At 35.6% G+C, this 21,930-nt stretch overlaps 2 protein-coding genes across 2 annotated transcripts; one reads left to right on the forward strand and one right to left on the reverse strand.

The window, feature by feature from the left end:
- Positions 1-7,355: 7,355 nt before the first annotated feature.
- On the forward strand, positions 7,356-14,740 carry LOC113322918 (probable methyltransferase PMT7). Its single transcript, XM_026571102.1, has 7 exons — positions 7,356-7,776; positions 9,076-9,490; positions 9,878-10,167; positions 11,479-11,862; positions 12,567-12,813; positions 12,903-13,041; positions 14,305-14,740. Exons 1-7 carry the CDS (start codon positions 7,614-7,616, stop codon positions 14,461-14,463), a joined length of 1,797 nt encoding a protein of 598 aa, XP_026426887.1. The 5' UTR covers positions 7,356-7,613; the 3' UTR covers positions 14,464-14,740.
- A 2,594-nt stretch (positions 14,741-17,334) lies between these two features.
- LOC113324245 lies at positions 17,335-21,182 on the reverse strand. Its single transcript, XM_026572565.1, has 7 exons — positions 21,033-21,182; positions 19,945-20,530; positions 18,807-19,228; positions 18,636-18,716; positions 18,436-18,486; positions 18,064-18,187; positions 17,335-17,711 (listed from the first exon to the last, which is right to left on the reverse strand). The coding sequence occupies exons 1-7, from the start codon at positions 21,180-21,182 to the stop codon at positions 17,335-17,337; spliced, it is 1,791 nt and encodes a 596-aa protein (XP_026428350.1).
- Between the last annotated feature and the right edge of the window lie 748 nt (positions 21,183-21,930).

Genomic DNA, 21,930 nt, shown 5'->3' on the forward strand with positions numbered 1-21,930 from the left:
GAGATCGAGACAATGCAACAACGAAGTATGTTTACTTGATATAAAGGTTCGGACTTAATCAAACACAATATGAATTCTTATCAAGTAAATAGGAATTAACGTTTGTGCAATTTACTTTAATTATAATGAAACAGTTATAATGCGAAAATATAAAGTAAATGACACAGCAAGATTTTGTTAACGAGGAAACCTCAAATGCAGAAAAACCCCGGGACCTTGTCCAGAATTGAATACTCTCAGGATTATGCCGCTACACAAAATTACATCTAACTTCGTATAGTTGAGACCAAGCAACTAAACCTATAGTTCACCTAGTTCCGTCTGTATTCCCACGCCTCCAACTTACAAATAAGTCACGTACTTGGAACAATTTCTTTGGTTCGTATCCCAAACAGTAAAGGAACAACAAATCTTTTTGGTATCAACTCTATTCAACCAAGTGATATGAGTCGGCCAAAGGCTCTTTCGTTTAAGATTATTCCAACAACACTCTTAATCCAAAGAATTGTGTTGATGCCGATCTACTCAATTAATCAATCCAATCTACCACAAGGATAAACTGATTATTAATTGGATCATGTTTTTCCAAAACAAGTATTGTGCACACCAAAGATTATAAACCCAAGTCAGATCTTCGCTATCTTCTTTGTATTCAAATCTTCTTAAATCTTCAATAAAAACCTGTACACAATCACTTGATTCTCTTGTGATCAATCACGCACAGAACGGAGTCTGTTAACAATGGATTATCACAAGATCGTCTTTAGAACTAGCAACAGTCTAAAGATCCATGTCGAAACTCTGAACTAGTTTGAGTGAATCTTATATCAGAAGAGAAGATCCTCAAGCATAAACAAACTAGGTGCAATCAAATTTCAACCACCGTTAGTCAATCAAATCAATCGAAAACAAAAGATAAACCGCAAATATCTAGTTTCCCACCAACGATACACGCTAGAGCTTCTCAATCCCAAAGAAGACTTTAAACTGAGCGGTCGTAAGAGATTTCGCCTAATTAGGTTACTCTCCTCTCCGAATAGGCGGCTACACCAGTAACAACAACAAAAGAGGAAGTCTGTTGTTACGAAGGATTAGTTTGCTAGAAAGGCAATCTTCAAGTATTTATAGACAAGGAAGTTTGTACACCAAGAAATTTCCAAAACCGAAAATATTCTCAAGATATTCATTAAAGCACAAATTCAGTTTCCATAATTCCTGGAAATGCTCTGTCCAAAAATAATGATCGAAATATCTCGGAAAATCTAATTAGTAAATACACATTACTAATTCTTGTATTTCCCTACAAAATGAAATTAATAACCTTAATTAAAATATTCTTAACTTACTTATGTTTCGATCATGAGATTTTCTTCCTTTAGATATTAAGGAATAACTTTGAACAATTAAAGAAATAAACATTCACAACACGTATTCAAAGTATGTCGACATCCTTACTTTGTAAATTCTCTTTCACACTTACAACCTTGTAACCGATTTTCCACACTTCCAAACAAGTTTAGAATTGGTTTATATGACTTTCAAGAACTATGTGATTGATCAAAAAACATTCAATCACAATCATGGGTATAACGGTTCTACCAAAACAAGTTTCGGTTCTACCTCCATGTGAGTACTGTGCATAGTCACACTAGATTTCCAAATTTCGGTTGACTAGGTACTAGGATCGGTTCCCCACATATATATGGTATCTAACTTATATGTGTTGCACATGTCCATGAGATCTGTTCCCCTTTGCCTAAAAACGTGTTCCACATGTCCATAGGATCGATTCCCTTTTATGCTATAAACCTTGTTGCACCTCATACAAGGATCGATTCCCTTTTGTGATGTACTGCAACTCTTACTAGGATCGGTTCCCCTTTCCTAAATTTGGTCAGACATAACACAAACCCGATTATACCATCTCAGGTGATTACTTAAGATCAGTTTCACTAATAAAAGTCATACCAATACATAAGTCAGGCCTTTGTGAATAGTTCTACCAAGAACACAAACAAGTTGTGAGCGGTTATACTCAATCACACATATTGGTTGTTCATAAGCTATGCAATGAATAACAAAACCAATAACACCTGGCAGTTTCCTTTTCGGTTCACAAACAAGTTTATGAACTTACTTCCTTGGAACACATGTAAACATTGTTCCCTAAGATGAAATCCTCACCTCATACCCATACATAATCACAATAGCATTCAAATGATTATGGCGATGTCTTATCTAAAAATTTTAATGGTTAAGCAATAACCTCCTATTGTATTCCTTAATACTATGTTTTTTTAGAGTTCAAATATGCTCCGCAGTTATGTTTTCAATATGCACGACTTGAAAGATACTTTAGGGAATGAAACAGTTCAAGTTAAATATCACTAACCTCAAGTGGAAGGATGATTGTTGTCGTTGTAGCTCCTTGCTTCTTCACATCTTCAAGTCTTCGCAATACTTGTAATGTCTCATATCCTAATACTTTCAATCTAACCTATACGAAGTTGACTCTAGTACATAATCAAGCGACTCTTAACATGAGTTTTGATTCACTAAAATATGACAACCAAACTTGACATACCAACATTTGGTGGGTTCAACCGAGCAATGCTCTAACACCTTCCAGACTGTTTTGTTCCCCATGGATCCCTCAATGATTACATTGCCATCGTCGAGGAAATATTTCACAAAGCTTACTAAACCAATGTCAATATTCAGTTGCGAACACTACCTGGGTAATACTATTTACCCATATGTCAAGACATCTGAATTTCAACCAGCACAAACCTCATGATTTTAATCAAATAACCACACTCCACTGATTACTCATGGCCAATATCCTCACATATGCCACCTCGTTCTGCTTCATGTTTTGGATCTTAAGGGTGCCCATGAATGAACTTATCTACAAAAAATAAAAGCACAACAACCAACCAATATCGTCAAAAAAATCAATCCAACTACAAAACAAATTCACATGGGCTAACATAATACTCCCACCTCATTTGCCAGAAAATGCACCCCCCACGAAAAAACATAACAATACGTGTTGGTTGGGCTCCCTAATGAAGGGTGGATCAAGATGATCACCGATAGAGTGACTATGGATCGTCCAAGCTATAAAGGAGGAGGATTTTTTTGTCAAATCTCCTTGACCACAACAATCAAAGCTTTGACACAACTTGTTGAAATAACCACACAATAGTGCAGAGACTTGGCGATGCTAATGGCGGTCCGAACAACATAAAAGTAATTTGTTTTGAAACTGATTCTATAGATCTAATACATTTAATCAACATAGGGAACATACAAAATTATCGTTTTAAAACAATTCCAAGTCATACAATTATACACTGTTAGAGCATATCTCGGTTGAACTCACCAAGCGTTGGTATGTCAAGTTTGGTTGTCATATTTTAGTGTGTCAAAACTCATCTAAAGTCGCTTGATTATATACTAGAGTCAACTTCGTTAAGGTTAGACTAGAAAGTCTAGGAATGCTGAGACATACAAGTATTACTCCGAATACCTGAAGAATATGAAAAAGAAGCGAACTACGACGACGACATCGTCATTCCTGTTGAGGTTAGTAATATTGACTTGAACTATTTCATTCCTAACGTATATTTCAAGTCGTGCTATATTGAAAACATAACTACGAAGATGTATATAATGTACATATTGTATAATACTCTAGTGATGTGACATGGTCATATTTGTATGATCATAGTATTAGGGAACTAGACTACGAAGTATAACCCTCATCTTTTGAACTTCATAGATATGACATCGACGTATTCTTGTATATACAATTATGATTAAGTGAATAGGTTGTGGTGAATATTTCATCTTAGGAAACAATGTTTTACATTTGTTTTAAGGAAGTACATTCATGAACTTGTTTTATGAATCGAAAGGGAAATTTTTAGGCTTATTGGTACGGCTATTCATTGCAAATATTTGGATTACCAATATTTGTGAGATGGTAGAACCAATCGTAAATTTGTTATGTATCTTGGTATAACTAATCACAATGCCTGACGTATGATTTGGTATGACTAGTTTTTATTAATTGGTATAACCGATCCTAAGTAATCACCATGAGATGGTATGATCGATATTTGTAATTGGTGTGACCGGTCCTAGTAATTGGTGTGACCGATCACAGAGTGTTGTGTAATCGATCCTTGTAATTGGTAACCGGTCCTGGTAATTGGTGTAACCCATCCTGGTAACTGGTGTGACTGATCACAAGCAATACCATGAGAATATGGTAATCGGTCATGGTAATTGATATAACCAATCCTGGTAACTGATGTAGCCGGTCCTGGTAACTTATGTGACCGATATCAAGTATTTCCATATTGAGGTATAACCGATGCTAATGATTGGTAGACCGACTGAACCCATGTATGTGATTTGATATTTGATCAATCACATAGTAATATGGAATACAGGTGAACCAATTCTAAACTTGTTTGAAAGTATGGTATAACCGATTCCAATAATGTAAATCCATGTAAATATGAATAACGATTTACAGTGAAAAGATGTCAACATACTTTGAACACGTACAATAACTCTTATCATTTATTGTTCAAAGATATTCCTTAATACTCAAGGAGATCTTGTGCCGAAATAAATTGAGAATCTTTTAATTAAGGTTTTTGGTTTTATATGCTTTAATTATTAGCAATTAAATGCATATCTCTAGAGAATAAAAATTAGTAATGTGCATTTACTAATTGGAGATTTTCTATTGAGAGATTTCAGAAATTTTGGACAAGCATTTATTGGAATTAGGAAACCCGAATTTTTCTATTCATTGCATATCTCGAGAAAAGATTATTTTTGGTTTTGGAAATTCCTTGGTGTCCAAACATCCTTGGTATATAAATACCTAAGTTTGCATTTCTAGCAAACTATCCTAAGAGCCAGGCAAACTTCATTCTTGTTGTTTCTGGTGGAGCCGTCTAATCGGAGAGGAAAGTATCCTAATTAGGTGAAATATCTTACGACCGCTCGTTTAAAGACTTCTGTGGGATCAAGAAGCTCTACGAGTACCGTTGGTGGGAAACTAGATAAGTGCAGTGTTATTAGTTTTCGATTGATTTGATTGACTAACGGTTATTGAAACTTTGATTGCACCCAGTTTATTTATTCTTGAGAATCTTCTCTTCTGATATAAGAATCACTCAAACTAGATCGAAGTATCGACGGGATCTTTAAAACTGTTTGCAGATCTAAAAACATCTTGTGATAATCCATTGTTAACAGACTCCGTTCTACGTGTGATTGATCACAAGAGATTCAAGTGGTGTTGTGTATGTTTTTAATTGAATATTAAAGAAGATTTGAAGACGAAGAAGATTTCTTATTTAGTTCTCATATCTTTGCGTGTGCACAAACCTTGATCGGCTGGGATCTAACTAGAATCAGATTTATTTGATTGATTAGTTGCGTGGGATCTACATTCTCAAATATCTCTTCGAGATTTATTTTGATTGAGTGCGAATCTAAACTTGACTACTTTGGTAGTTATTGGATAGATTGATCTAACCAGGCAAAGGAGTTTATTAGATTAAACGGAAGAGCCTTTGCATATGACTTGAGATATCTCTATCTTGATAGAATGGAAAGTGTTATTACCAAACAGATTTGTTGTTCCTTTACTGTTTGGAATACGATCCGAATGAACTGTTCCAGTGCGTGCACTCATCGAAGTCGGAAGCGCAGGGATACTGAGGAAACTAAGTGAATTAGCGGTAGTTTCTTGGTCTCAACTATACAGTTGGTATAAATTTTGTATAGCGGCTTAATTCTGAGAGTATTCAATTATGGACTAGGTCCCGGATTTTTTCTGCATTTGCAGTTTTCCTCGTTAACAAAATATTGCTGTGTGATTTACTTTTGTTTTCTGCAATTATATTTATTTATATAATTTAAAGTAAATTACACAAACGTTAACTCCGCATATACTTGATACATGTGTATCTTCCTCTCTTCGGGAACCAATAAACCTCTAGCCAAGTTGAGGGAAGAATCCTATATTAGGAAGGAATCCTTATTTGGATAGAATTCCTAGTTAGGAAAGGGTTTTGTTTTAGGCAATACTCTTAGTTAGGAAATAGATTCCTAAGAGGTTTGGGAAACCAAACCAAAGTAAGGAAGTATACTTAGATAAGGGAATACTTCCTAGACAATGTAATATTCCTAGAAAGGGAAATATACCTAGAAAAGGAATTAGTCCTACAAAGGGAAATAGTTCCTAGAAAGTTTGAGAAACCAAACCGAAAGCTATAAATAGAGATGTTTATCTCATAGCTAAGACAATCTAGGGAGTGTGGTTTGACACCTACAAAAGGAGGTTTAACACGCACACCTAGAGAGAAGTTTGTGAAGTAATTAATTATTGTAAAAGCAAGCTTAGCAAACAGTTTAAGGTTGATCCACTGTTTAAAGAGATTGTGAGCGTAATAAAGAGAGAATTATAATAGTTTTCTTGTTCATAATCTAGAGAAGATATATTTCTTCGAATCACGTTCTTGTGTAAGTTATGTTTGTCTATTATTATTCTGAATTCCGTCTCTATAATAATAGTCACCAACGTACAGAGATCAATACTTGATAGTGATCCTATAGAGTTTGGTTAAGTCCGAACCTATTATCAAGTATCATACTTCGTTGTTGTATTTTCTCGATCTTGTATCCATAGTCAATCACACAAGTTATCTTGTTGTAGTATTTTCTCGATCTCGTATCCATAGACGATCACACGAAGTGTGAACCGATTTGTTGTATTGTCTCGACTCAGTCTATAGACAATCACTTTTGGTAGAGGATTTATAGGTGGATAAATAAAAGATTGTGGTGTATTTGAGTACCCTCGTCTTTTCAGACATATTTACATAGAAATTAATTAAGTTTTCAACGAATTAACAAATTACAAAGCAGGCAAGAGTAAGCATGAGACACACAACAACAATTTGGAAATTTAATAAACCCAATTATGTTATATGACTCATAAATATACGTACATTATTCAAGCATTTTTGATCTAGCTGCATCACAACCAACCATTTTCCATATGGTTGGAAATGATAACATTTACAATAATATTTGACAAATAAAAAAATTGTCCAAATTATTGATTGAATGTGGTTAATATTTCCAAATGGCCGGATGTGATGTTGCTGTATTCTCGAGTTTAAATTCTTTTTTTGATCGGTAAAGAGTTTGATGCTGACGGGTTTTGAACTTAGACCATTGTACTACGGTGACCCTCTTTAAGTTTCCTTGGATGCTTACTTGCCTTACAAAAGAAAAAAGAAAAAAAAATACTACTAATTAGAACCTCCGCTGGTGTGTGATAGGCATTAAAACGCCGACGCAGCTTACCCCCGTTCGAGCGTAAAACTTAAATTGGGTTGTTCTAATTAAATAAACCACCTAATATAAAACAGAAGTTTCGGTTAAAATCCCACAATCTCACAGTCCCCCCTGCTCTACTTCCTTTATCTCGCTGTTCTTGTGGAGTTAGATTTTTGGATTTCAGATTAGAAATGTGAATGATTTTAATTTGATACATTGGGGCACAATATATAATCAAAATGGGGTTATCATCTGCGTTTGATTCAAAGTCGGGACAACTGATCTTAGTTGCGCTTCTTCTCATGATTGCATCCTTCTATACTGGTACCCTTTTCAGTTCTAAGTCATCCATTTTAGCCACTGATTACTCCATATCTTCTTCTAACTCATCTTCTACTCCTGGTAAGTTCTCTCTTCCTCCCCCCCTGTCTTCTCAATGTAGGTATATATAGTCCTAAGATGGAATGTTTTTTATTGAGATCCGTTTCATCTATTTGGATCCTTAAGTTAGAGTGTTCCTCTTATATTTTTGGATTTTCTTTTGTGAATTTTGATGCCCTGATCTATCAATGATAATAACTGTGAAAAAAAGGAATTTACATTGTGGTTTGATTCGTTAAGTTTTCTATTTTGTCTTAATATAAAAGAAACTAAGAGTAATTATTTTGTTAGTCTGTTTTGAGCTACTGGTAACTATCACCTTGCTGGGGAACTTCATTTTCATGGATACAGTTTTTATTTCGGAAACAAAATCGAAATGTTTGATGCTTCATGTTCACTATTAATGTAAAATGATAATAGTAAGAGCTTAAGAAGAATTGTATTTAGTGTTGCTCAATTAGGTGTGTGGTTATGTTGCTTCAATGTGGAGATGGATATAGGATATAACAGTTCAGATACTTAGAAACCATTTTTCAGAGGAGAGAAGGAATTTTCTTTGAGAAATAGAACTATTACATGGGTGGAAAATGTTCAGTAAACTTTAAGCTATTGAAATGCGCTCGAAGCTGGCAGAGAGACATGGCGATGGATCAAACAAAGTAGAAATGGTTAACACTCAACAGAGTTACGCCTTAAGTTTTAGCAGTTAACATAAGTGCTATGATCAAATCTGTCATTATTAATAAGGTAAATCAATTTGCCTGATGAAATTTGAATTGCATCAGGCTAATTTAGTGCATTGTCTGATTCAACTTTCAAATCTTAATCTTAAACTCATCTCTGGCCTATTCACTTGGTGAACCATAAAAAGATGCTGACAGCATATCCATTATGCTAGTCCAGTGTTGGAGAGAAAGACACCAAAATAAATAAAGTGTTGAGGTCCTTCTAAGTTTCATCTGTGGCCTGTTTTAGTTCTTCAAGTATTTTCTTATTTTTATTTGTAGAAAAGCTATGGGAGTATTAAATTGCCGATGATTAATGACACATTTTTTTGTATTGACACATCTTGCTTAGTTGATAGAAACTCGTCTAGTATTAGAAGTCTTATTTATATGACTTTCTTGTGAGCCTACACTGTGACTTTCATGCACATCCATACAAGATTATTGTGTGGGCAATGGGCATGCTGCATTCAGCTGAGTACTTTCTGGTCCTTGCAGTCGTTCATAGTAGCAGTATTATGTTACTACTTCCACTTTAACATGTTCTGTTTATGATCTAAGTAGAGAAACTGATAGTTCTCATTCATTCTTGCAGGTGATTCAGGTTTCTCAAACAAAGTTATTCTAAGTTATAGGGCTGCAAAACTTTCGATACCTGAAACAGGGATGAACATATGCCCATTGATCTACAATGAATATATCCCTTGCCACGACTCCTCTTATATAAAGGGCTTGCTACCCAATTTAGACACTTCGAGAAGAGAAGAATACGAAAGGCATTGTCCTCCATCTGAAAAGCGATTGTTTTGCTTGGTGCCTCCTCCTGTAGATTACAAAATACCAATAAGGTGGCCAACTAGTAGGGACTATGTATGGCGAAGCAATGTGAATCATTCCCATCTAGCTGATGTTAAAGGAGGACAGAATTGGGTACATGAGAAAGACAAACTCTGGTGGTTCCCAGGTGGTGGTACTCATTTTAAGCACGGGGCTCCTGAATATATACAGAGGTAACTATCATGACTCATTTGATAGTTCTGCGAAATTTTCCTCTCTAGAATCTTGCATTTTTTTTGACGATACCTCCTTTTTTATTGCGTCATTGAACCTCTGACTTGCGCCTATGGTCTTCTCAATTGATTGATTATTGAAGCTCTTCAAGATTTATGAGAACCAGTTCCTTTTAATGAGTTTGTGTGGAGTAGATATGTTTCATGTGTAGGCTTGACCCTTGGGCCTACATTAAAATTTAATTATTATCCGCATTTCAGGCTTATTATGTGAAGAATATATGTGTATGTTACTGGGTGAATATGCTTTATTAATTCCTAACATGAGTTTGTTTTCTGTCAAATCTGACTTTTATTTTTATTCATTTTTGATATGCGGCGAAACAGATTAGGAAACATGACGACTAATGAGACTGGTGATCTTCGTTCGGCAGGAGTCTTTCAAGTCCTCGATGTTGGTTGTGGGGTTGCCAGCTTCTCCGCGTATTTACTTCCGTTAGATATCCAAACTATGTCTTTTGCTCCAAAAGATGGGCACGAAAATCAGATCCAATTTACTCTGGAGCGAGGAATTGGAGCAATGATTTCTTCAATGTCGTTGAATCAGCTACCTTTTCCATCGAACTCCTTTGATATGATTCATTGTTCAAGGTGTCGCGTTGATTGGCATGAGAACGGTAAGCTTCCCACTCTATTGTTTTCTTAAGAATTACAAGTATTTTGTTTGACATTTGACTCTTAGTATACACCACCCATAAAATTTTCCATAGATGATGATGTCTACGATGGGATTGGTGGTTATACACGGTATTTATCTAACATAAAGAAGAAATAGTTTATTATTATTATCATAGAGTAAGCACAAAATAACATTTAATGTTAAGTTAGAACTTTGAAAACTGTTCAATGCCATTTTTCTTATGCGCAAGGTTAATATCTATGTTCAAGAGCCTGGAGGAAGGCCCCAAACTGATAGATTTATATAAAAGGCTCCCAGTTCATAAGTATATAAGCATTCTTGAAGGCTTCATTCTCAGAATACCACAGTAAAATAGAGAGTTTGATGTCAACCATATGATTCTCTAAAAACTTGCATTAGTCCGAAGTCCCTATCTTTCCTTTCTCTCCTCATATTCCAGAAGATTCCGCAGTATACACATGGCATTGCTAGTGTTAGCTTTTCTTCTTGCATCTGGATAAATTCTCGAGAGCTTCGTCCCTACCCTTTTCGATGAAGTTTTGAAAAGCTATATAGGGGCTTTCTTACACTAAAAGGTATCTTTGCAAAAATTTTACAAGAACTTGTCTGATATTATCAAATTGTAAAACCATTTAAATTATCAAATTGTAAAACCATTTAAACTTTAAAAAGAGTCTTTAGTACCAAGTATATACAGGGGCTAGTACCAGACATAGTAAAAGAGTGGTTTTGAACACAACCGTGCAATGATCTTGCATTCTACTCATTTTCTTAAAGGTTTTGGTCTCTAATACTTGTCACTCTGTCCTGGTGCTCGACAAAATCTCATTTATCCTATGTCGTCAGTAAGCCAATTTTCATAAATATTTTAGCTTTCTGGGAATCTTGAAGGAAATGCGAAATTTGCAAAACGTTTGAGTCCCAATAGAGTGATCTAGCGCTTGAACTGAAGACATCGAATTGTTTACTTTACTTAAATCAAGTGTCTTCTTTTAGGTGCCTCATCATTTAGGGGTGCTTTGAGAGATCATAGCTTGGTAAAACTAGCATTACTTAATTAGTTAATTTTGTGTTTTGGGTACGAAACATGGTTATTACTGGCAGTGGCACACACGCCTTCATGGTACGTAGATGTGGTTCCATCTTTTTGCTGTGGCATGCTATGTTCATTTATCTTGAATGTGATATGCTAAGGCTTTTTTTTTTTTTTTTATGGTATCACTGTGAGGTAATCGAGTTCTAAATATTGCAATAACAATTTTCTTCTTCTTTTATCTGTCTATTTTAGATGGTATCTTGATCAAGGAGGCAGATCGTCTCCTGCGATCTAATGGATACTTTGTCTATTCAGCTCCGCCTGCGTACAGAAAAGATAAAGATTTTCCAATCATTTGGGATAAATTATCGAATTTGACTTCAGCAATGTGCTGGAAACTCATTGCTCGACAGGTTCAGACAGCAATCTGGGTTAAACAAGAAAGCAACTCGTGCCGACTGCAGAATGCAGAGAGTAAGATTGTAGATGTATGTGATGCAGTTGACGATTCTGGAATTTCTTGGAAAACACCAATGAAAGATTGTATATCATTAACTAGCGAGAAAGCTAATACTCAGTCACTCCCCCCTAGACCACAGCGTCTTTCAGTGTATTCAGAAAGTCTTGGTGATATAGGTTAGTCGATACCTCATGTCTCTTAAACCTGGCTATTCTTTTTACCTATTTTTCTGTTTATTTACCTATGCTTTATTTCTGTCAAGGTTTCTTTTAGCATTTGCTTTGAGATCCACTGAGTTCCTGTTCTAACAATATCAGATACTAGATAATGAAACTATCAGCAACTTGATATATATATAGTTGTTTGAGTTTGAAAAAGTATCATTTAATGCCAGTCACACGAGTGAAACTGTGCCACATTATTTTGATGATCTACGGGGAAGAGCTTATATTCTTAAAAGATCTTCATGTGGGGACATTATATGCGCTCAAACATATTGCGGTGAGCTTGTTTTGTGTTACAGAACATTATTTGGGACCTCTAGTTAAGGTTAGCTAAATAAGGGTTTTTTGGTATATGATGAAATTTTGGATATTTATCATTTTCTCATCCATAGCTCTTAGAGATCATTACTTGAATGTCTTTGAGCCTATGACACGGTTACTTAAGCATAGTCAACAAACATTTTGGAGTTATCGTTTAAATCCATGATGAACAGAATTGCTGAAGGAGACCATCATGTTTTTGTTGATTTCCTTAACTGCTCTTTCAGTTTTACTCTTCAAGTGCTTAAATTGGATTTCTTCATTTTAGAGATTGATTTTTGTCCAGTGTTCTTTTTCTAATAATTCATTTTAATGTTTCGAAATGTTTGCAACAGGCATTAACCAAGAGAAGTTCAATTCAGATTCCGTATTTTGGCAAGAACAAACTGACCATTATTGGCGACTGATGAATGTTAACATTAAAGAGATCCGCAATGTCATGGATATGAATGCTTATTATGGTGGATTTGCTGCCTCACTGAGTAGGCAACCAGTGTGGGTGATGAATGTTGTGCCCAAAAGCTCGAACAATACCTTGGTTGCTATCTATAATCGAGGTTTACTTGGTGCTTTTCATGATTGGTAATGTTTGGGACAGTTTTATGTTACTACAAATACAAGTATATATTCTCCTGTTTAATATCTTAACTTCCAAATTTTGATACTTCAAGGTGTGAGTCCTTCTCCACATACCCACGAACATACGATTTACTGCATGCTGCTCATCTTTTTTCTCATTACAAAGACCATGGAGAAGGTTGCTTATTGGAAGATATCATGCTGGAGATGGACCGCATTATTCGCCCTCAGGTAATAACTTCGGACTTATACTAGATACTGAAGGTCAAATGCAGAAAGCTTTTGAAATTTTATCAAAATAGAACACCATTGAACAAGAAATAGCCATGAACATAGCACATAGGGATCCTCCTCATCCCCCCCCCCCCCCCACCCCCCCACCCCCACCCCCCCACCCCACCCCCTTTGTTTTTGTTTCCTGTTGTAGGTGGTATGCCTATGTGTTCGTGATCCATGATTTGAAGATTCAAAATTATTGAGAGATGATGCGACTTAACCTCTTGGCATATTAGGTTCTGTAGACGGATAATAGTTGAATCAATATTTCCTCTGTGCTGATTATGGTGAAGCAAGTTCTCACCTTGCAAAAATATCCCCAAGGTAGGATTTAGAGGTGTTTGTGCTGAATGCTAAGTAAATCTTGATAAGGGATTTAGTTTTTTCAGATTTCTTTTGATCGAGATGTGGTTTAAACTAGTCTCCTGTGCATCGACTTTGTAGTGGAGGAAAACCGAGGAAGATTCAAGTCGCGATCATCTTTGGTTTAGGAGTTCATTTGCCTTAAAATTATGAATCAACTGATACTGAAAATTCTAGAGTGATGTTGCATTCGATCATTATTTTTATTAGCGTGCATGTAATACCAATTTTATAACTTTCTAGGATCATTGCATTCCATCATTCTCCATAGCGGCGTCTATGGTAACCTTTTTTGAGAAGGTGGCTTTCACTTCGCCATGAATGACAGTGCATGATGCGTCTTAACCTTATTCACATGTTTCCCATATTGTGGACAGGAAATCTTGAACCTCAGACGTTGGAGTGAGTGTGGTCAATGACTAATACATATCAAATGCATGTGATGAGTGTAGTGTTAGTATCAAGTGTGAATCGTAACAAGAACAGACCCTAAGAATTAATCAAAAACCTTGAGTGATTGTTATGGAGATGGGGAATGCAGTTGCCTTTAGTACCCTAATAGTAAAGATATCCTGTCCAAAGAACACAAGATTAATATCATAGAATCGTTTTTATGTCGTCCTATCATAAGTGAAAATGTCCTACAAGTTAAGAAATAACTAGAAAAGCTATTTATGTCCATTGTATTGAGTGGTAAGTAGTGCTGTGATTAGAGCAGAGAATAGCATTTCCGATTTAAAAGTTCATATAATATCTAAAAACAAGCTTGTAAATGAATGTGGTAGTTTCAACAGAAATTGAATAGTTGCATCCATAAACTAGAAATGATTCTGATTCATGAGTATATTATTGCAGGGTTTCATTATCATACGAGATGAGGAATCAATTATTTCAAGGATAAAAGGCCTCGCCTCAAAATTTCTGTGGGACGCCAAATCACACATACTGGAAACTGAAGAAAAGAAGACTGAGCATGTTCTAATTTGCAGAAAAAGATTTTGGGCGATTGTCTGAGGCACTCTTCTTTGACATATCAAGGAGATCACCCATTACAGTGATGATGTATCATAACAACTGAAGCTTGCGAGTAACAACAACAGAACAAAACTAAAATCCCATTTACTTGTAACAGAATTGAGTTGTACAACAACCATTATTCTTTTAGGTTCAGTTTCGTTAGTTTCTCAATTTTCATAAAGTTTTGCAATTACCGTGTAAAAACATTACAATCAAATGTATGCTGTAAATCTCTGTCCCTACAAAAAGCAAGTCTCTTTTTATCTTTTCTGAAGTACCGACTGAAACCTATCACATCTGTCCGTGTTTCTAACCGAATTTTGTGTCAGGGTTTTCTTCGGTTGACTGACTTTCGTTAAATTCTTGATGTGATTAATATTTAACGAATAGTACCCTTGGAACTTGCCCTTAGTTTGTGAGATGGACTCTCTCTCAACTTCAAGTGAGCCCATGGCAGACAATGGTGGTTCCAAAAACAAGGAGCGAGTGTTGTGAAATGTGAAAACTACAGTCACACCCATTTTTCAGATTTTCTCCACTGTGAAACCCACGCCCAGAAATCTGAAGACGCGCACCCATTTTTTAGAGAAAAATTATTCTCAAACCCATAGTTTATAAAATTCTGTTTCGTTCTTTTCTCTTCTTCATCATCTTCTGTGAGAAGAACACAGACGAGAAAAGATTCAGTCGAGTTGAGATCGATGGGGATTTCGAATATGTTGCAGTCAAGAATAAGATGAAGAGGAATTATAGCTTCTGATGTTCAGAACTTGGAGAAGATTCAGATATGATTATTAGCCGAGACAAGACGGGGATGAAGAACAGATTGATGCCATTGATTCCCGTTGCTGAGTGGCGAGGATTAAAATGTATTTGAGTGTTTGAGGGTCTGCAATGGCTGGAATTCGAATTCAAAAAGGAAGTTAAGATGGACACGGGATTCTGGTCAGAATTTATCAGAGTTTGATATGGTTTATGGCCAAAGAAGCAGCTGAAGAAATTCAAACTGTTGCCGTAACTTATTGCAGTGAACTAAAGGAGGAGGCTAAGAAGAGATTCGAGTCCTTCATTGGTTTAGGATGAATGGGTTTTGCTGAATTCAAAATAGAATTCAGTGAAGAATGAATCGAGAGAGGAAGTTGAACGAGTTGGTGCGGGAAACTGTTCTTGTTGCCACTGATATTGATGGTTTTGTTATGAATGTTTTCAGAGTTTGTATGAATGTTTAGTACACTGGGTTTGTATGTAATCCAAATTTGCGGGGAAGGAGATCGAATGGCCTTCGAAATCTACAGCAAGTTGTATATCTTCATTACCAGCAAACTGCACGAGAAGTGTTTGTAAAAAGGCCTAAACGACCTCTGCTTCCAGCCTAGTCTGCGGTGACCAAGAATTACGAAGGATAGCAGGAAGCATGAAGAGCTCGAGAAGATCGCTGGTGATGGTAATGAATGTTGTTCATGGTTAATAGTGGGTTCAACGGAGCTGAGCTGTTGTGGTTCACTGATGGCAGAGAGGAATAATGGGAAGATAAGGAAGACTTGGTTCTCGCCGAGAGATGAGTTTGGTGTGGAACAGATATGTAGTGATGCTCGATAATGGAGGAGCATAGCTTGCTTCTTAGTAAGACAAGGGTACATGATAAGGTGTTGTGGTTGGATGGAGAGATGATAATGCACCATAATAGGTTTTGGTACAGTGAACAGATGAATAACCTGTTATGCATCTACAAAAATTGCTACATAACTTGTTATGCAGTCCAGAAAATAGTTGCATAACAAGTTATGCAACAACCTTTTTGTTGGTATAGAAACCAACAAAAAAAAGGACTGCATAGCTTGTCATGCACCTACAACAATATATGCATAACATGTTATGCAGTCATGAAAATGGATGCATAACCTGTTATGCATACGAAAACATGGATGCATAATGGATTATGCATCGAGAAAATTGTTGCACAATCCTTTATGCATCGAGAAAATAGATGCATAACCTGATATGCATCCGTAAATATGGATGCATACTGCATTATGCATCAATTTTTTATATGTACGGCTAAAATCAACCAAAACAATGGTTACATAACTTGTTATAGATGCATAACTTTGTTACGCAGATACATAACTTGTTATGCAGTCGAAAAAATGGTTGCATAATTCGTTATGCGTCTGCAGAATGTGTTATGCATTGTTTTTGGTGACTGCATAATGGTTAAGTATCAAGTTTTCAAAAAAATTCCCTAAAATGAGGATCACCTCCGATTTTTTCGTTAAAAACAAAAATTTGATATTCTTGTTTGTACTCGTTGCGTAGCTCTTTTAAAAAGATTTCCAACGATATAAAATTTGTAAAATTCTAAGGCGCGGATTTTTAGATATGTTATGTCCAAGTTGCGCTGCCAATTATACCCCTGAAAAAGATAGTATGCATAACGAGTTATGCCTGAAAAGATAGTATGCATAACCAGTTATGTATTGATTCATATAATAATTTCTTATAATTATGGGTGTCACGGTATACAAAATTAATTGTGGGCCTGAGAACGAGAATATTATTTTTTTTGGGTCTCCCCCTAATTTCCCCTTGTGAAATTTGTGACAAGGGAACTAACCGTAAGAAATGGGTTTGTATCATTCATTCAGTTCAAGTACTACAATACATGTCATGTCCTTATATAGACAATGACTTAAGAGATGAAAATAACATAAGGAAAAGAGAGAAAGTTACATGAGGTGACTGAACAAGCTGTAACTAAACTATTCTATTATACGGCTGTAGTAGCTGACGCAATGAATGATGTGTAAAGAGACGTTACTGACAAGTAACAGACTTGTACGGATAGTACGTCTAACATCTCTCCGCGAACTAAGCTTTCACAGAAGGCATTAGTTTCGTTCTAGGAGCAGTAAACTGAACCTTGGAGAGTCCCTTAGTAAATAGAACAGTTATCTGACTTAATGTATGAACATAAGAGACCTTGAGAAAACCATGCTTTACCAAATCTCGAATCATATGATAATCCACCTCAATATACTTGGTACGAGCATGAAAGATTGGATTTGTTGTTAGATTGCCAGCACCCATGTTGTCACAATATGAAGTACGGGTAAGAGACAATTGAACAGACAGTTCCTCAAAGAGATAAGAAACCCATAAGATCTCAGCAACAACATTTACAAGACCACGATACTCCGCTTCAGTGGAGGATCGAGAACTTGGAGGACTAAGAAATAAGATTTTCACTAATAAAAACACAATAACCATAGGTTGACTTGCGAGTATCAGGAATACCTACCTAATCAATATCACAATAAGAAATATGTTCACTATAATTTCCAGCACCAAGTGTAATTCCCTGTCCCAAGGAACCTTTTAAGCAACACAAGATTCTTTTGGATAACTGAAGATGTATACCAGTAGGACAATGCATAAATTGACTTACATAGTTAACTGCAAAAATAATATCAGGACGAGTAAGTGTCAAATATTGAAGGCCACCAACTAGGCGTTTCTAAATAGTAGTATCAGGTAGAGGGTCGCCATCTGAAATAAAAGTTCTTTGTCCCTGTGAGACTAGGGTTCGACAAGACTTACATCTCATCATATCATGTTTTTGTAAAAGCTCTAGAGAGTACTTATTCTGAATGAGAAGTAACTTCTTAGAAGTATGGGCAAAAGTAGCCTCAATACCCAAAAAATAATGGAGAGTACCCAAATCCTTCATGGTAAAAGCAGTATGAAGAGAAGTAATAAAAGATAAGAGTAAAGAATCAGAAGACCCAACTAAAATAATGTCATCAACATAACTAGAAGTATCATTCTTTTACCATGATTATGGAAAATGAACATTGAAGGATCACAAACTGAATTCTTGAACCCATATTGGAGAAGATAGATACTAAACTTCTCAAACCAAGCCCTTGGAGCGTGCTTAAGTCCATAAAAATATTTTTGTACAAGACAAACATGATTAGGATAATTTGGGTCAACAAAACCAGGTGGTTGCTCCATATTAACCTTTTCATTTAGAGTACCATGCATAAAAGCATTACTAACATCTAATTGTCCAATTCTCCAGTTATGAGAAAGAGCAAGACTAAGAACACATCTGATAGTGGTATCATTAACAACAGGACTAAAATTTCTTTAAAATCAATCCCACCAACCTGATGATAACCCTTATCTACCATCCTAGATTTATGTCTTTCAACGGTACCATCTGCTCTTAATTTAGTCTTAAACACCCACTTACATCCAAGAACATTCATAGAAGGATCATTGGGAACATGTCTCCAAGTATCATTTTTATGTAAAGCTCAATATTCATTATGCATTGCCTTAATCCAGATATGATGTTTAATAGCTTCTTTAAAAGTTTTTAGCTCATAAATTGGTTCAGTGACACTAAAAAGAACAGTTGGAACTGGATGTTTGAGATGACTATTTGCTACAAAATCTTTAGGAAGAGGTTTAGGAACATGAATACTTGATTTTAATCTTGTATGCATCCCAGAAGGAGGTAACACATCAGATTGAACAAAAGAAACAGTTGGTGTAGTAGCAGCAGCAGACTGAGAGACCGGTTGAGATATTGAAGTGGCAGCAACATAGTCACAAGAAGATAAATCAGATGGGTCTGGTGATGGAGGTACTTGAAGAGAAATATCTTGGGCAGAGGTAGCATTTGGAACAGCTGGAGAATGAGCTACAACAGGAGCAGAATGTGTCACATCAAAAGGAAAAATTTTCTCATCAAAAACTACATTTGTAGTAACATAATCTAAGAGATTTTAAGTCCATGCAATCGTAGCCTTTGTGATGAATACTATAACCCAGAAATACATAAGTTGTGGATTTTGGGCTAAGTTTATCTTCCCTATAAGGAACCAAGTTAGGATAACATAGACAACCATATACCAATAATCTGGTTTAGATTTGTACATCACTTCATAAGGAGACTTATAGTTCAAAACTTTGCTTGGAAATCTGTTGATAAGACAAGTGGATGCTAAGAAAGAATCAAACTAAAATTTCTTAGACAAAGAAGCAATTAAGGATGATGTATTTCCCATTTCAGTAATATGTCTATGTTTTCTTTCTACCGACCCATTAATTTGCCGATGTAGGTAAGGACAAGTCTTAAGTCAATATCAGAAGAATCAAGTAAATCTCTAAAATGACCTTTTGTTAGTTCTAAAGCACCATCATATTGAAAGTATTTTATTCTTACATCAAACAGATTTTCAACAAAAGACTTGAATAATCTGAAACAACTGAGACTATTTGTTCTAGTCTTCATAGGATATATCCAACTGAACTTGGTACAATCATCAACAAATAAGATGTAATATCTGAGACCAATATGAGATTATACTGGTGCAGGACCCCAAATATCACAGTGAACTAACAAAAAAGAAGAGCTAGAAGTAGAACCAGTAGTCTTAAATGGTAAACATTTATTTTTTCCTAACTGACAAGAACCACAAACTGAATTAACTATTTTACTAGATAGTTTGATATCAGCATCATCAACAAGTTTTTGTATAATCTTCTGAGAAGGATGTCCCAACCTTGAATGCCATATACTTGAAGATGCCACAATAACAGAGAAAAACGCATTTGTAGGAGTAGTGCAGGGAATTATAGGATAGATACCATTTTGAACTTTTCTCTTAGCCAGAGTAAGGTTGTTCTTCAGAGATTTTATTTCATATCCCCATGGATAAAAAATGAAGGCACAATGATTATCCAAAGTGAATTGAGCCACAAAAAGTAAATTATGTTGAAGGTGAGGAACATATAAGACTTTATGTAGATCAAAAATATTTGCAGAAGTAGATAAAGTAGAAGAACCTATGAGGAAAATATGAAAAAGCTTACCATCTCCGACCATGACTTTTTCTGAACCAGTGTAAGCAGAAGAAGTAGCTAGCAATGAAGAATCATTTGTCATATGGCTAGATGCACCAGAATCAGGTATCCATACAGGACCAGAAGAACTATGTTCCAAATAACCACCGGCTTCAAATGCAGGAGAAGCAACTTGATAATTGTAATCAAACTAATTTGATAACCAAGGAGTGTTGTCATCACTACTACCAGCATTCAAATCAAGACCTAGAAAATCTTTCTGCAAATGAGGTCCACTATTCTTTGCTGTAGTATATATGAATATGCACCTATTAGCAAGGTGACCAACTTTATGACATATATGACAAGGAATTCCATCTACCACTTACTTTTGAGCAAGATTGAAATCGATTTTCTTGAAACCAACTTGTGGTGAGGGAAAGTTTGGTTCTGAGTTATAAGATAATCATGAACCATAAGGAGAAAAATGTTGAGGAATTGTAAGAAGAATTTTGTTTCTTGACATAAAATGATGAGTTTTTTGGATCAGTGGCAAGTGAAGCATAATACTCGGATTCTTGCTCTTTCAAAAACTACTCATGATTGATTAATCTAGATCTCAACTCTGAGAAAGGAAGAGGAGGTTCTCTATTTTGCACATTTACCAAAAAATAAATGTAATCTTTGCCTAATCATTTGAGTGGATACATTACCAGGTCTTCATATGGAACAGGTTCTCCAATCTCAGCTAGAGAATCTGCAATTGTTTTAAGTTGATGTAGAAACTCACTGATTATAGAAGAACCTTTCTTGATTGAGTGAAGCTGAGACCTGAGTTGATTTTCTAGCAAAAAATTGTTCATTGAATAGTCTTGCTAGGTGCAACAATTTCTCCCTTGCTTAAATCTTGCCAAGTAATTCAGATGATAAAGATTTATCAACACTAGCATTAATGCACGGACCAACAAATTTATCTATCTTTAACCATTCAAGATAGTATGGATTTGGTAAGTGAGTGTTGTTGATCAAGATCAGTAATTATGGAGGAATGAATCCATCAACAAAGCCAAAGAGATTCATACAGATTAAAATAGGTGACATCTGATCTTTTCATATAAGAAAGTTTGAAGCATCAAGTTTCGCAGAAACAAAATTGGAAATATTTTGAAAAGGAATTGTAAATCTACTTTGAAAACCATATGGATTATAAAACTGTGAAGGATATTGTGAGGATGGAGGAAAAAGAAGCGATGGAAGATGTTGAGGAAGATGTTGTTGTTGGTGTTGTTACATTTCGTAATGGTGGTGTTGATGTATGATGTGGAAAAAAAATAGGTGTATGTTGTAGATGATGATGAGTAGAAGATGAAGGTGGTGGTTGTGGTGGTGGTGTTTGATGAGTTAATGATGGTGGAGGTGGTTGAGAATAAGAAGATGGTTGATGTTGATGAGAAGAAAATAATGGTGGAAAGAGTTGTGAATTGTTGATCTATAGATTATTGTTAACATCGGAAGTTGAAGAAGAAACAACTTGATTTTGAATTGTTCTCATCATTTTTTTGAGAAAGAAGTTGCAGGTTTGATGGTGTTTTGAAGTTAGATTAAAAAATT

The sequence above is a fragment of the Papaver somniferum genome, chromosome 11 (assembly GCF_003573695.1).
Source record: "Papaver somniferum cultivar HN1 chromosome 11, ASM357369v1, whole genome shotgun sequence".
NCBI lineage: Eukaryota > Viridiplantae > Streptophyta > Magnoliopsida > Ranunculales > Papaveraceae > Papaver > Papaver somniferum.

What these genes read in the sequence shown, in the direction of transcription:
- LOC113322918 (XM_026571102.1), top strand. Translation starts at nt 7,614, where the DNA reads ATGGGGTTATCATCTGCGTTTGATTCAAAGTCGGGACAACTGATCTTA. An exon ending in CGTTGATTGGCATGAGAACG is followed by an intron (nt 10,168 to 11,478) that starts GTAAGCTTCCCA and finishes TGTCTATTTTAG; the next exon opens with ATGGTATCTTGATCAAGGAG. An exon ending in AGAAAGTCTTGGTGATATAG is followed by an intron (nt 11,863 to 12,566) that starts GTTAGTCGATAC and finishes TGTTTGCAACAG; the next exon opens with GCATTAACCAAGAGAAGTTC.
- LOC113324245 (XM_026572565.1), bottom strand. Translation starts at nt 21,182, where the DNA reads ATGAACAATTTTTTGCTAGAAAATCAACTCAGGTCTCAGCTTCACTCA. An exon ending in TAATTCAGTTTGTGGTTCTT is followed by an intron (nt 19,229 to 19,944) that starts GTCAGTTAGGAA and finishes CTACAAATGTAG; the next exon opens with TTTTTGATGAGAAAATTTTT. An exon ending in AAAACATGATATGATGAGAT is followed by an intron (nt 17,712 to 18,063) that starts GTAAGTCTTGTC and finishes TGTTTTTATTAG; the next exon opens with TGAAAATCTTATTTCTTAGT.